Source organism: Macaca nemestrina, chromosome 2, assembly GCF_043159975.1.
Source record: "Macaca nemestrina isolate mMacNem1 chromosome 2, mMacNem.hap1, whole genome shotgun sequence".
Taxonomy (NCBI): Eukaryota; Metazoa; Chordata; class Mammalia; order Primates; family Cercopithecidae; genus Macaca; species Macaca nemestrina.
The window spans coordinates 81,325,361-81,341,181 of NC_092126.1; the positions used below are offsets into that span (position 1 = coordinate 81,325,361).

Genomic DNA, 15,821 nt, shown 5'->3' on the forward strand with positions numbered 1-15,821 from the left:
ATTAGCAGAGGGTTTTCCTCAAGTATTAGCAGGGTACTGATCAACACATGCATGTGAGGAAGTCACACAAGGCTGGAGAAAGGAGCACTCAAAAGTATTAGAGAGAAAAAACAGTTGACAATAATGTTCACATAAAGATAGGAATCATCCCTCTTCTCACCAACCATGCTAGAAAACCTCACAACTCACAAAACACTGGGATGAATAGTCAATTACATTCCTTGGTATTATTAGCCTTTGACTGAAAACTGTTCATGTCTTATATACCAAGTCTTAAAAGCAAGACGCAAAAGGATCAAACTGTTTCCAAGTAACAACTACATTTGTGAGCAACGCTCAATAATATTTAGAAGAATACAGAGCGGTCCAGCATTTAACAAGGTAAAATTCAATGTCTGGAATTCAATAAAAAATTAGTAGCATGCAAGGAAGCATAGACGCATGACTCATCATGAAGAGAAAAATCAATAAAAACTGAGGTCACTGATGTGTTTTTTTAATCCAAGAGTGGAGGGAAAGTAATAAGATTTCTTTAAAACAAGTAAGTAGAAATTCTTGCTATCTTTTCTTAAGCAAACAGAAAAAGAAAACATAGTTGTTTTGTATCTCCTTCACTTTCCTGGAAATTCTATCCTCTAACTTGTGAAAAAAAATAAGAAATCTTACAGGATAGGAAGGTAATTTGAGGAGTATGTCAGATTTCCCTAAATAATATGTCTTTAGGCATTCAGAATATACAGACCTCTTATTTCTGACTGCAAAAATAGCTAGTTGATTATTACATTTTGCTGAAAAGGATACTAAGCTTATAGTTGGATAAAATTCACCAAACATTGTAGAGGTAGAGGAGGAAAGAGAGAAAAATAAAATAGGGAGGGGAGAGAGCAGACTGTATGACTAGTAATAACAGAGCAAATTATTTTGAAATATAAAATAAAAGTTAAGTAGTCAAATGCATGAGCATAAGTTGGAAAGGTATATATGGATTACTGAAGAGAAGAAGTACATGCCTAGCCCTCATAAGACAACCTCTCTTCCACAGTTAGAATCTCTGTGCCACCAATGATAATCTAGTATCCCAAAAGGAAAAACAATAACAAATGTTATAGAACATGAAGTATCATGAAATCAGCCATGAAAATCAAGAAGTATACATGATTCTATTTGTTTTGGTACACAGAAATTATTTCTTTTCATAAAAATACAAACTAAAACTACAGGACGGTATAAATAAAATCATGTGCAGAGGTCCATTATGGTTATATCGGCTTTCCCATCAACTCTTCCATCCATCTTAGTCATTCTTTATCTCTCACTGTGTGAAGAGGATGTTTCTCTTGTCTAGTTTATCATTTGACACTTGATTGGTTAGTGGCTAGAATTAGATAACAAGCCAGGCATTTGGTGGGATGAATGGAAGGAGAGAGAGGGGAGGGGTTCTGTGTAAAGGAAATTGTTATCAGAACTTCCATAGACATTTTATCATCTAGCTGTTTATGCTATTCTCATCTGAGCAAAGCAAAAATTATTAAACCAGCAAGGGTCATAAACATGAACAGCATGCTTATTTAAAAAAATGTTGACCACAGACTCAAAGTTATCTGATTTTTTATCTTAATTCAAATCTGAGATCCATCACTAACAGGACTTGTGCATATCTCCTAATTTCTTGAAGTCTTAAAATCGTTTCATTATCTTTAAAATTCATAGTAATTCTTATCTTTTAAAGTTTCAGAGAGGACAAAAGGGGACAAAATCAATTAAAGTCAAACAAGGTAGGAAGCCAAGACATGCCAGTTCCCTATCTGCCACTCCTCTTTCTTAGATTACCCAGAATGTAGAACCACTGGCCATAAAACAGTCTGTAGACAGGAGGCCTGATGGAGTAACAGTCAACAATGTTTACCTGCTCTGATAAATATTTTCATTGTCATGGCATATGGGAGCTCCCAAAATATTACCCCAAGCATACAGTTACTGGCTCAACAGAAACATGAACAATGACTTAGAGATATCCTGAGAATAATAATTCCTGTCTCATAGGGTTTTAGGAAGAACAAAGAAGTGGCTTGTCTTATGTCAGCAATATAGAATAGCAGATGCATTTCTCTAAAGATGCTCTTTGAGTCATCCAGGATGGTGGGCTCATTTCTGAGATAACCCTGGATTAATCAAGACTCTTTGTTGTAACTAAGTGAAATTTACTTAACATCAGCTTAAATTGCTGCCGCTACTGTTTTTTGGGAGGAAGTATTATAATATGTAACTGAAAAATGCAGATATTACCCAGCTTTCAGGCAGAATTGTATCCAGGCACATAAACGCTGTCTTCAGAGGGCTGTCTCTTTTCATTTCCCAGGTCTACCTTTCTCTAGGTTGTCTTTATTCTCAGGTAGACTCTCCCTATGGTGAAAAACACATCCCCTGGAAGCTGGAAGTTTTCACTGTCTCTGTAATGGATGATTCCAGAGAAAAGGTAGTGGTGTTGGTTTGTTTCCTAACAGCCTTAGCAAAAGTCCCTGGTAGAATTTTACTTCATTTGGCTTGGGTCATATGCCCTTTCTTGATCTACTGCTTATGACTAGAAAGATGGAGTCCTCAGGTTGTCTCAGCCAGGGTGCCTGTGCCCACCCTATGGTTCTCTGGTGCTTCTGGGGCATGGGAATGGGAATAGCCCCCCACTTCATCCCAGCATATGTATGAGGAGTTCTATAATCAGAGAAAAGAAAGGAGGAAAAAAGTTCTATGCAGGTAAATGCATTACTAGAGCCTTTCAGAGTTAGTATTCATTCATCATTATTACAGTTTCTATCAAACTCCTAAGCATGATATAAACTATAAGGTTTCTGTGTGTTAAGAAGTAACCAGGTCATTTTAGTTAGTTTGACCAGCTTGGTTGGGATGTGGAGTGGAGTCAGTTAGAAGGAGTAAGGTCAGTTGGAGAGATGGAAGAAAAAGAGGTTGATTCCTGAACACCATTTCTGACTTTCAATTCGCAGCTTGTGGAGCCTCATCCTGCTCCTCCAGCTCCCCAGTGACCCAGAGCTGTACAAAGTCGCAAGGCTTTCCCACCTACTCTGGACCAAGCACTGAAATAGGTACTAGAAACACAGTGGTAAGAAAAATGAATGCCATCTCTGCACTCAGCAAGCTAAGGATATAGTACAATAGTTGTTGTTTCCTGGGTTGGGTATTTGTGTCCTTGCTGTTCTTTAGAAATCACCTAAAGACACATCAGCATGACATCTTTTCTGTCCCCCTTCTGAGTTAACACAAAGGATCAAGTGGTTGAATCAGGCTCAAGAAGACAGAGATCTGCCCAGAATTATGCTTTCCTGATAATTTCAAGGCTACAAGGAATCAACAGGAATTGATAGAATACGAAGAAGACAGGAAAATCCTCTACTATTCCCTAGGTCCTTCCATTCTGCAACAAACATGCTCTCTCTAACCCCAAGTAGTAGATGATCATGGGCGTGATTTTTTTTTTTTTTTTTTGAGACAGGGTCTGACTCTGTCCCCCAGACTTGAGTGCAGTGGTGCAATTCCGGCTCACTGCAGCCTCCCCCTCTCTGGTTCAAACGATTCTCCTGCTTCAGCCCCCCAGTAGCTAGGATTACATAGGCATGCGCCACCACACCCAGCTAATTTTTGTGTTCTTAGTAGAGATGGGGTTTTGCCATGTTGCCCAGGCTGGTCTTAAACTCCTGACCTCAGGTGAATTGTCCGCCTCAACTTCCAAAATGCTGGGATTACAGACATGAGCCACTCCACCTGGCCCATGGGTGGGATTTCTTTTTTTTTTTTTTTTTAATTATACTTTAAGTTGTAGGGAACATGCCCACAATGTGAAGGTTTGTTACATACGTATACATGTGCCATGTTGGTGTGCCACACCAGTTAACTCATTATCTACATTAGGTATGTCTCCTAATGCTATCCCTCCCCTTCACCCCACCCCACAACAGGCCCTGGTGTGTGATGTTCCCCACCCTGTGTCCAAGCATTCTTTTGTTCAATTCCCACCTATAGGTGAGAACATGTGGTGTTTGGTTTTCTGTCCTTGCAATAGTTTGCTCAGAATGATGGTTTTTAGCTTCATCCATGTCCCTACAAAGGACATTAACTCATCCTTTTTATGGCTGCATAGTATTCCATGGTGTCTATGTGCCACATTTTCTTAATTGGGTTGGACATTTGGGTTGGTTCCAAGTCTTTGCTATTGTGAATAGTGCTGCAATAAACGTACGTGTGCACATATCTTTATAGCAGCATGATTTATAATCCTTTGGGTATATGCCCAGTAATGGGGTGGCTGGGTCAAATGGTATTTCTAGTTCTAGATCCTTGAGGAATCACCCATGTCTTCCACAATGGTTGAACTAGTTTACAGTCCCACCAACAGTGTAAAAGCATTCCTATGTCTCTACATCTTCTCCAGTACCTGTTGTTTCCTGACTTTTTAATGATCACCATTTTAACTGGTGTGAGATGGTATCTCATTGTGGTTATGATTTGCATTTCTCTGATGGCCAGTGATGATGAGCATTTTTTCATGTGTCTGTTGGTTGTATAAATATCTTCTTTTGAGAAGTGTCTGTTCATATCCTTTGCCCACTTTTTGATGGGGTTGTTTGATTTTTTAATTTGTTTAAATTTGTTTAAGTTCTTTGTAGATTCTGGATATTAGCCCTTTGTCAGATGGGTAGATTGTAAAAATTTTCTCCCATTCTGTAGGTTACCTGTTCACTCTGATGGTAGTTTCTTTTGCTGTGCAGAAGCTCTTTAGTTTAATTAGATCCCATTTGTCTATTTTGGCTTTTGTTGCCGTTGCTTTTGGTGTTTTAGTCATGAGGACCTTGCCCATGCCTATGTCCTGAATGGTATTGCCTAGATTTTCCCCTAGGGTTTTTATAGTTTTAAGTCTTTTAAGTCTAACATTTAAGTCTTTAATCCATCTTGAATTAATTTTTGTATAAGACGTAAGGAAGAGATCCAGTTTCAGCTTTCTACATATGGCTAGCCAGTTTTCCCACCACCATTTATTGAATAGGGATTCCTTTCTCCATTTCTTGTTTTTGTCAGGTTTGTCAAAGATCAGATTGTTGTAGATGTGTGGTATTATTTCTAAGGGCTCTATTCTGTTACATTGATCTGTATCTCTGTTTTGGTACCAGTACCATGCTGTTTTGGTTACTGTAGCCTTGTAGTATAGTTTGAGTTCAGGTAGTGTTATGCCTCCAGCTTTGTTCTTTTGGCTTAGGATTGTCTTGGCAATGCAGACTCTTTTTTGGTTCTATATGAACTTTAAAGTAGTTTTTTCCAATTCTGTGAAGAAAGTCGTTGGTAACTTGATGGGGATGGCATTGAATCTATAAATAACCTTGGGCAGTATGGCCATTTTCCCGATATTGATTCTTCCTACCCATGAGCGAATGTTGTTCCATTTGTTTGTGTCCTCTTTTATTTCATTGAGCAGTGGTTTGTAGTTTTCCTTGAAGAGGTCCTTCCCATCCGTTTAAGTTGGATTCCTAGGTATTTTATTCTCTTTGAAGCAATTGTGAATGGGATTATTCTGCATACTACTGTCAAGAACTGTGCAATGTTTGAGATTTTACTCTACTTCTATATTGACAAGCTTTGACTGTTTCACAGTTGCTGACAGAAGATATGAGATTCCTGGGTCAGAAACAAAAGACATTATTACTCATGACAAAAGGAGCAGCCAGGCCTTCATTTGTTTGTGTGAATTCCCCGTGTTCCCCCAAATCTCACAACAAAGACACACAAACAGCCCATTATGAATGCCTGCACCTGCAATTAGTTACATTATATCAGGGAAACACTGAGCTTAGGGCATCTACCGCTTTTATAGTTAGTGGAAACAAGTCTATTCTTTTTTGTCAAAGGAGATGTTAGCTCAATTCTCTGTGGAACTATAGCCCTGAAAAATGGCTTGGGTAAAGATGATCAGAGCCCTGAATTCTTAGCATACCCAGCAAGAATATCTAGGGATAACCAGGGCCTGTGGCAGATTCTTTCTCAATGTATACTTTATTTTAGAATGCACTAATGTATTATCATTTGAGATTCTCAGTGGTTTGAGAATTCTGTTTCTCTTTTGTATCTTTAAATCATCTCTCTGTTGGTCCTTTTCAATGAGTAAACTTCTGCAAGTGTCATTCACCTTAAAAAAAACTTCCCCTCTTCCACTACCACACTCTACTGTACAACTACAACTTCCTCTCCTTAACAGTCAAACTTATTACAAGGCATGTCTTAATTCCCTTTCTTCCTTTATCTCCCACTTCTTTGTCAACCCAGCCCACTAAATCTGGTACCAGTGGAACCACTCCACTAACACAGCTATATATACTAAATAAATTACCAGTGTAGTAAAATATAGTATACTATATTATATACTAGTATATAATATAATTATATGTAGTAATATACCTATATAGTACATACTTATACCATATATAACTCTATATAGTCTGTGTATATATATTTATATAAAACTGTATTAATGGAGTGGCTCAATTGGTACCAGATTTTAGTAAATATATATATGTTTTTATACTAAATACTAAAATACACAAAATTTATATTTATATAGTAAATATATATTTAGTGTGTGTGTATATATATATACATATACATGTATTTTGTGTATGTGTATATATATAGTAGAGAGAGACAGATCACTGTGGTGTGGCATATAGAAGATATTGGAGGGTCCCATGGTGAACATGGAGAGAGCTGTTATTAGGTTACTGCAAACATCAATGTAGTTCAAATTAGTGTGGTGACAGTGGAGATTAAAAATGGATGGACAGATTTGACATGTCTTAGAAGGTAACTTTGATACAGTGAAATCTGGGATTAGGTTGGTTGTGGATGAAGGAGGGGAAAGTGTCAAGGATGACTTCTAAGTTTCAGACTTGTATATGTAGATAGTAGTTGAAAAATCAGCTCACATTTTCCCCTGATCTTAGCCCACATATTCAGCTGCCTAATAACATCCCCAGCTTTTCATCCCTTTTGATAATTCAAAAGAAAATGGATTTGGTGATCAGGCAAGGCAGAGATAAAACCAGAAACTTTAAACTGATAATATTTCATCATCTAATCAGAGCCACATTTACACAAGTGGAGAGAGAGGACCCAGTATGTATTTAAATTGTTGTTTTTATGTAATTCCAAGCAGATAAATATCCTCCTTTCCTCATTTACTAGAGTATGCTTAACTAGCCTTATTTTTTTTTTTTTTTTGGCTGTGAGAGATAATAACAAGAAGATAACAAAATTTGTCTTTGACTTATGTACTTGCCCATCAAAATATTTATTTCTAAAACTGATCTATTCATCTAATATGCAGTGTTTCTTCTCTTGTGCTATTTTGGTGAATGCCACAACCATCTATCCAATTATTCAAGGCAATTGACCCTGACTCTTTCTTCTGCATCACATTCACTTAATAACCAAGTCATACTGATTTATTCTCCTTAGGTTCTTTTATATCTGCCACATCTCTCTATTTCTTCTGCTACTAGCTTATGTCCTCATTGTCTTTCATCTGGATTTTGGCAACAGTTATTGGTTGGCTTCTCTGCCTTCTGTCTGCCACCCCTCTTATCTATTCTTCACTCTGTGAGTGCCCACTGCCTATAAAGTAAAGCCGTAACTCCTTAATGTAGTATAAAAGACTTTCCATGATCAGGCCCCTGCCTCATCTCTAGCAAAATCTTTTTCCACTTTAACTCTCCCTCTAGATAGACCAAACTAATTGCATATTCTATGAACGTATGAACTCTCCTCCTATCCTTAGCACAAGATAAGTCCTTTAAGCTTTGTTCCTTCTTAGTACTGTCATTCTCTTCAAAAATCCTATTTACCTCTTTTCTAAACTAAGTGGATTTTGTTATTGCTTGGTGAATGCCTGTGCTAGAAAATTGGCAACTTCTTTTTATTTGCAGAAATAGCAGAAATTAGGAAAATAAAATCCACAGAGTTACCAGCATGCATTTATTTCCTACTTAATTAGATCTGACTTTCAAGATACCAGAGAGTCTAGCTGCCAAGAAAAGAAAAAAAGGAAATACACAGGATAAAGGATGAGATTTAAAAAAAAAAAAAAAAAAGTAGGGTGATTCACCATGAAGAAACCATTCAAGAAGCCAACTTTAGTATCCCTGCCACTGTCAGGTGTTATCATGACTTTGTACAGGCAGTTTTATAAACACTAAGCATTTGCAGTCAAGATGAACCAAGATGAACCATCAAATTCATTACAATTTTGACAGAATATAATATCTCCAATAAATTCTGTAGAGAACAACTGGAAAGTATGACTTTTATATACTTTATGAAATACAGATTTAAGTCATTTTACAGATTGGAGGACAACAAATCTTTTTGAAAAGTAGATGTTACATTTAAGCTGCACTTGGTGATTTTCTCCCACTGTAAGCTGCTACAGTTTACAGCATGCATCAGTAAAGATAATTTTGTTTACAAGCAACAGAGTCATTTAACTAAAACATAATTAAAGGGAGTTATTGGATCACCTAACAGAAGTTCAGAGATAGGGAGGACTTCAGGCATAGTTTAATCAGGGCTCCAACTCCAGTTCTCTAAAATTTCTTCAGTTTTGTCCCGTATCGATTGACTTTATCTTTAGTGTAGCTTCACTCATGGAAGCAAAGTGGTTATGCAAAATGGTTCATATTCATACATTATAGTTTCCAGAGCAAGAGAGCATCTATGTCCCAGGATCCCCAGCCTATATGTTGAGCTTCCTACTGACTGGATCTCATCTGAAGTAATGCATTCCTCATGAGAAAGTCATATGCTAATGAAGGGACTACCTGATCCAATTACTTTGGTAAATATAGATGAGATTATGCCAAATAAAGCCCATCCTGGATTTGGAAGGGGGCAGTGTTTATCAATCCCACATAAACTACATGATATCTCTAAAGTGAAAGAGGTAAAATTGACCTATAGAAAACCTGAGAACACCCAGGTTTATTTAGTATGAAAGAAGGAAAATGGATGAATCCCAAACAGGCAACCAGCCAATACTCATTACAGACACAATTCATATTTGCTCCTCAGAAGATTTAGAGACTATTTTGTAACCAGATGTTTCAAGCTACTTGTCAGTAGTCATAAATGTCAAGAGTCTACTGCGAGGGTGAAAAGAGACAGAGTCAAGGAGCCCAATTCTGAGAAATTCCATCAGTGAGTATAGCTGCATTAAAAGACTGAATGGTGTGGATGACTCTCGAACTAATCATTCATTTATTCATTCATTCATCATCCATATGACATATATAGAGTGTTTAATCTATGCCAGAAAATATTTAAGGCAATGGGATCTTTAACCCCTTAAGAAATTCATTCTATCAGGCACTCCAGAATTTTAAGGAAGAAATAAGCACTTTTGATATATAGAGTGATTGCCACTATAGTAGAACACAGGAAAGTAAGGCCATATGGAAAGCCTAGCAGAATCTTCACCAAACTCTTCAATATTTCCTCCAAACCTAACACTCTACAGTGCAATCTCCAACATAAAGCACCCTAGGAGCACTTATTTTCAATCAACAGGTATCTGAGAGTAGTATATTAAAAGGCAAAGGAAGAATAATTTATCTTACTCTGGTTCTCAGTTAAATGGTTACACAATCTAAAAGAAATAACATGAAATGATTTTGATTGTTTGGAAACAAAACAATCTCAGGGAGCTCTTAAGTGCAAAATACATTTGCTAATAATGTGCGTTCTTTTAAGATATTATATTATGTGACCATCTCAGGAAATAGTTTTGAGGGATACATAGAGCAAAAATATTTAGAGAAAGGACATTAAAAGGAAAAATATCAGACACAGTTTATTCTTTTTGACAGTCTTTTATAGCATAGAATCATGAAATCTTGGATCCACATCACAGCGGTAATGTTGAGAAAATTCTAATCACTTTATCCTTATTCCCAGCAGTGTCCTGGAACTCCAATTCTAAGAGCAAGACTTTCTGTAAGCATCTAGCATGAAGATATAACTCAGAGAATTGTTGAAAAATTGTTTCTTCACATGAAGGATACTTGTTAATAACATTTTAATGTAATATTGAAATTTCTGGTTTTAACTTTGTTGGGCAGAATCTTGATAGCCAAGAAAATCACTTGTGACAGTTCCAGCATAAGGGTCTAATATCATAGCAATTTAACCCAGTTTCATCCTATATCAGAAGTATTCAATCAGAAAAGAAGTAACATTTCCTTCAGGTTAACAGAGGTAGATCATTTCTCATAATAGATAATGTTAAAATTGTCTTGAAATTACATAGTTTTGCTTACTCTAATACATATATGTATTTAAATATGTTGGTCTGAGTATAGATTTAGGAATTTGAACTGAATTGGCCTAATTTAATTAAACAACTGAGAAATTGAGCCAAATTATGATATTTGTGATTCATGTGACATTGATGGTTAAACAGACTACTTTCTACACTCTTACCAGTTGGAATTTATGGTCCACAGGCCAGTACATCAGAATTACCTTGTATCTAGTTAGAAAAGCGGAATCTTAGACCTCAGTTGCAGATCTACTAAATCAGCATCTGCATTTTAACAAAATCCCTAGGTAATTAAAACACTTACTGCACCAGACAATCTTAACTCTGGCTACACATTAGAATCACTTAGGGTGCTTTAAAAATGTTTTGATACCCAGGCCTTAGCCATGTCCAATTAATTCAGACCCTGTAAGGGTGGGACCCCGGCACTGGTATTTTTTGATGCTTACCAAGTGGTTCTAATGTGCTGCCAAGTTTGAGGACTATTGATTACACAATGCCCAATCAGTAAATTCAGTGTATTCTGAAAGGGCAAAAAGAAAAAAGAAGTCAAACCAATTGCTTAGTATTTGGTCCCACTCTATAAGTGATTGATTTTTTTTTTAACTTTTAATAAGTTCGCTTTGCTATGGTGTGAACACAGCCTATTATGTCTCAACCTGCCCAGAAATGTATTGTATTTTTAATCAAGAAGAGGAATGCTTTACCATCCAAATTAAATAAAAGGAGACTTAGGTTTGTTTTTCAATTTTACTTCCCTTTGCTGACCTTATTCTCTAGCCTGACAGATCTAAATGCTAAATTTCAGACAAACCACTGTACTTTTGGATTGTCCACTCTCCTCACCACGCACTCAATTCTCATTTTTTCCCTAAACCTAATGAACTTCCTGCCTCTGAATTTCTATATTGTTCACTGCTCCTGCCATGCACTCTCACTTCATGGTCTTATATTGTTAGCTCTATTAGTTAGTGGAGTAAAAACATTGTTTAATTTCTACATATAATCTCAAGCATTACCATATACCAAAATCTGAGATATGAATAGGAAAAACATCACAGCACAGTACATGTGGCCATCACTATCATCTCATTTTATAGATGAGGAAACTGAGTCTCAGAGAGGCAAGGTAACTGGCTAATAAGTTTCAACACTGTTTTTTCCCAAGACTATTTGACTCAAAATACAGAGAAAGTTTGGTTTGCGTGTGTGTGTGCGTGTGTGTGTGTGTGTGTGTGTGTGTGTTATGCATGCTTATTTCAACTATGGTATAGTACTTTAATTAAAATTCTAGGACATATTAAGAATATAAACATGTTAGGCTGGGTGCAGTGGCTCACACATGTAATTCCAGCACTTTGGGAGGCCAAGCCGGGTGGATCACCTGAGGCCAGGAGCTGGAGACCCGCCTGGCCAACATGGTGAAACCCCGTCTCTACTGAAAATACAAAAATTATTCAGGTGTGGTGGCGGGCACCTGTAATCCCACCTACTTAGGAGGCTGAGACAGAAGAATCACTTGAACTCCGTGGGTGGAGGTTGCAGTGAGCCAAGATCACACCACTGCACTTCAGCCTGGGCGACACAGCGAGACTCAAAAAAAAAAAAAAAAAGAATATGAACACATTAAAACATATTAAAAAGAACACTCATTCTCAAAATCTATGCCCACTCTTATCTTTGGAATGGACTCAGTGATTTTTCTTATTTTCACTAACTTTGTTTCTTTTGTCAGAAAACTATTGAAGTTTGGTGGGTGGGTCAAGGGAGGTGGTCATACTATATTGTTTTCTTTAAAATTTGTTTTCATTACGTAAGTAACAACTGGATAACTTTTTCTTGTAAAACATTAGAACATCATAGATATGACTAAATCGTTTTGTCCAACATAGCCCCATGCATACCCTGGACTAAACCCATTTGAATACATTTTCTCCCCCCTCAGAAGTAGCATCCTTTAAGACATTTTCAATGTATTTAAATATATATGGCACATTGCAATAACTCTTGAGAATGGCAAAATCATTTGTGATCTAAAGCTTAGTATGCTCAAAAATTAAGAGTTGTACTTATGTCTGTCACTGATGGACATTTGGGTTGATTCCAAGTCTTTGCTATTGTGAATAGTGCTGCAATAAACATACGTGTGCATGTGTCTTTATAGCAGCATGATTTAAAATCCTTTGGGTATATACCCAGTAATGGGATGGCTGGGTCATATGGTACTTCTAAGAAAATGTGGCACATATACACCATGGAATACTATGCAGCCATCAAAAAGGATGAGTTTGTGTCCTTTGTAGGAACATGGATGCAGCTGGAAACCATCATTCTCAGCAAACTATCGCAAGAACAGAAAACCAAACACCGCATGTTCTCACTCATAGGTGGGAACTGAACAATGAGATCACTTGGACTTGGGAAGGGGAACATCACACACCAGGGCCTATCATGGGGGTAGGGGGAAGGATTGCATTGGGAGTTATACCTGATGTAAATGACGAGTTGATGGGTGCTGACAAGTTGATGGGTGCAGCACACCAACATGGCACAAGTATACATATGTAACAAACCTGCACGTTATGCATATGTACCCCAGAACTTAAAGTATAATAATAATAAAAAAAAAAAGAGTTGTACTTATGTCTAAAATTTTAAAGCGTGGGAAGGATATCTAATTCGGGGTTTAACAGAATTAAGATTCAAAATTGTATCTTAACTCCACAGAATAATACCCTAAAGTCAGAAAGATAAAAATTTAGCCAGCATAAATATTGAACCCTGCATAAAAATACAAGTAACACATAGAGAATTCTGGTTTAACATTAGTTTCTATGAAAAAGACCTAGAGGTTGGTTATCACAGACTCAAAACGTAATAAAAATCCTAGCACTTTGAAAAGTCAATAATTCTTATCTTTAAAATAAGATTCCTTTGAAAATATCAGCAATTATACCAGAATATCTACTTTTTAAAGGAAAATACTAAATTGTGTAAAATAGTGAGAACTAGTAGTTTTTAAGTATCGGATTTATTTGATGACTTATATCTTCTTTGTATATATTTTGTCTCCTTTATTTAAAAAATTCAATGCCAAGTAAAAGAAAACTCTTTTGCTTCCCTTAGGTCATATCCTCTAGTCTTTATTACAGTACAAAGCACTCATTACAGATTATAGGATTTTAGCCTGAAAAGGTGCTATGAGTCATTGCAATAGTAATACTTCTCCATTTTGATGTCTTCTTGAATAAGGATCTTGCCCTATGGAATTTATGCTGCTTGTTGTAATGCTGATTGTCTAGTAGATTGACTATATTTTCGTGAAGAATGTTCATTCCTAATATTCTTGCTGGAATATCTGAGATTGGGAGCAGGGAAAACTATCTATTAGCAGGCATTCTATCCATTAGACACATGCGTTGCTATGCTAAATCTCCACCTTTCTGAAAGATGATTATTTCTTTGAAACTTGTCAAAAGTCATAGGTTTTTATTTAAAAATAAATCCCCAAACAAGAGCATTTAGAATTTCTTTATCCACCAGCTACCTGAAAATACCTCCCTAGGTTTATGGCTGTCTTCTTTTTGTGATTTTAGATACACAAGTACTGATTACACAGGGTACAAGGAAGTGTAGCTTCTGAGAGAGAAATTGATTTTTCTTTTCGAAACAGAAGATAAACATCATAATTCATTTATCATGACCTTGGCTGATCTTAAGACATAGGTGATCATGAATCTTGACCTCTTTCTATTTTTTCTAAAATTAAAGTAACCACCCATATAAACATGGTATTTCTGAAAATGGCATCTTGAGTGAGAAGGAAGAAGCTGAATCAGTGACACGAATGTATATTTTTAAGAACACCAAACCATGGTTTCATTTTAATTTATCTGTCTCTGCCCTGATGTTCATCATAGCACATGAGAAGGAGATTCAAGGTCTTGACTCTATTACTGGCTTTATTCAGCAGTGCCAGACCAATAATAGGTGTTTATCTACTAGCGTGTGTTGCTCCTGATAGAGTAGCTTATTGTAATTCTCCCCTCCAGTTTTCCTTCCCCAAGGAAATACCTATATCTCAAATCTGTCTAATTAACCAATATTTGAAGAATAGAAAATTATGAGCAATCCCTATGCTCATCATTGATGGGCTTTAAAAAGCTCAATAAAGTTTCTAGGTACATTTTCTTGTTTACATGATGAAACAAAATGGATCAAATAAGCAAAGATTTGTGGCAACAGAGCTGGTGCCTTTGTACAATATAACACATACTGTGTATCAAAGAAATATTGTGCCACTTCTTCGAAGCTGACATTGGAATGACATTGTAATCCTGACCATCTGTCTTCCTCCTCTAGATGTCGATGAATGTGCGGTGGTGAATGGAGGCTGCCAGCAGCGGTGTATTAACACTCTGGGCACCTTCCACTGGGAATGTGATACGGGATGGAGACTGCACGCTGACGAATGCACCTGCATAAGTGAGTAAATATTAGAACCAGCTTGAAGCCGTTTTCAGTGAAAATCGACCTGCCCATGTAGAGGCAGGAAGGAAAGGTTTTTCTATTGTAAAAATATCTATAGAAGCTGACAGTTTTTAGTACAATTCTATCCCTTAGGATTTTTTTAAAAAGATATTTTGCTATTAAAAGACTACCAGACAAAAAATGAGGAAGGAGATATAGAAATTAACATTCACAAGCAAACCTTGAATCCCCAAATATGTGAATATTTCTGTAACATATAATTTCTACCATATACAGCAGAGTACACATTTGTTAGTTGTTGCTTATATACAAGCACAGCATAGAACTACAATAAAGTGAAGATACTGGGCCATCATAATTACTGGCAACAATGTCACTCATTTTAGACTAGACAGAACTAGACTCGGAACACCCTGATTAGAATTCAAGCCCCAGCAAAATTACAGCAGATTATATGCCAAGGATATTAGGATTGTTCAAGCACAGTCAAAACTACACACATGAAATCTGAAATTCTGTATGCTCATTGTGCATCAAAATGTCTTAATACTAGTTGGGGGTGGTAGGATTATTTTTGTCTTTGTATTTTTCTGAATTTTCTAAACTTCTTAAAATGGGCATATGGCACTTTCATAAACAGAAAAAAAAAAAACTTTAAAAATGTTATGTTTCCTGTATGACTTGTAAATGTTCCTTGTTGTTTTAACTGAAGTAATTTACATAAATTTTTTTTTCATTAAGTGATGATTCTCAGATCACATAAAAATGCATTCTAACTTCATCTCCAGGTCCCTTTTGAAAATATTTATATTAAAAAAGTAGCACTTTGTACAGCACAATTTAATTGCTGGCTTTTTGTTTATACGGTTTGTTAACTAGTTCATCCAGACAAAATTGTTAGTATCTTATAATGTAGTATATAATTATGAAACTTGGAATTGAAATCAGCCAATTTCAACTAGCT

General features: G+C 36.4%; 1 protein-coding gene across 1 annotated transcript in view; it reads left to right on the plus strand.

Moving 5' to 3' along the window:
- The window catches only part of LOC112422917 (EGF-like and EMI domain-containing protein 1), a 584,541-nt gene that overhangs the window by 465,793 nt on the left and 102,927 nt on the right, over positions 1–15,821 (plus strand). The window contains exon 5 of the mRNA XM_071089982.1: positions 14,729–14,851. Within this exon, the coding sequence (XP_070946083.1) occupies positions 14,729–14,851 (123 nt within the window). The remainder of the gene's footprint in view (positions 1–14,728; positions 14,852–15,821) is intronic.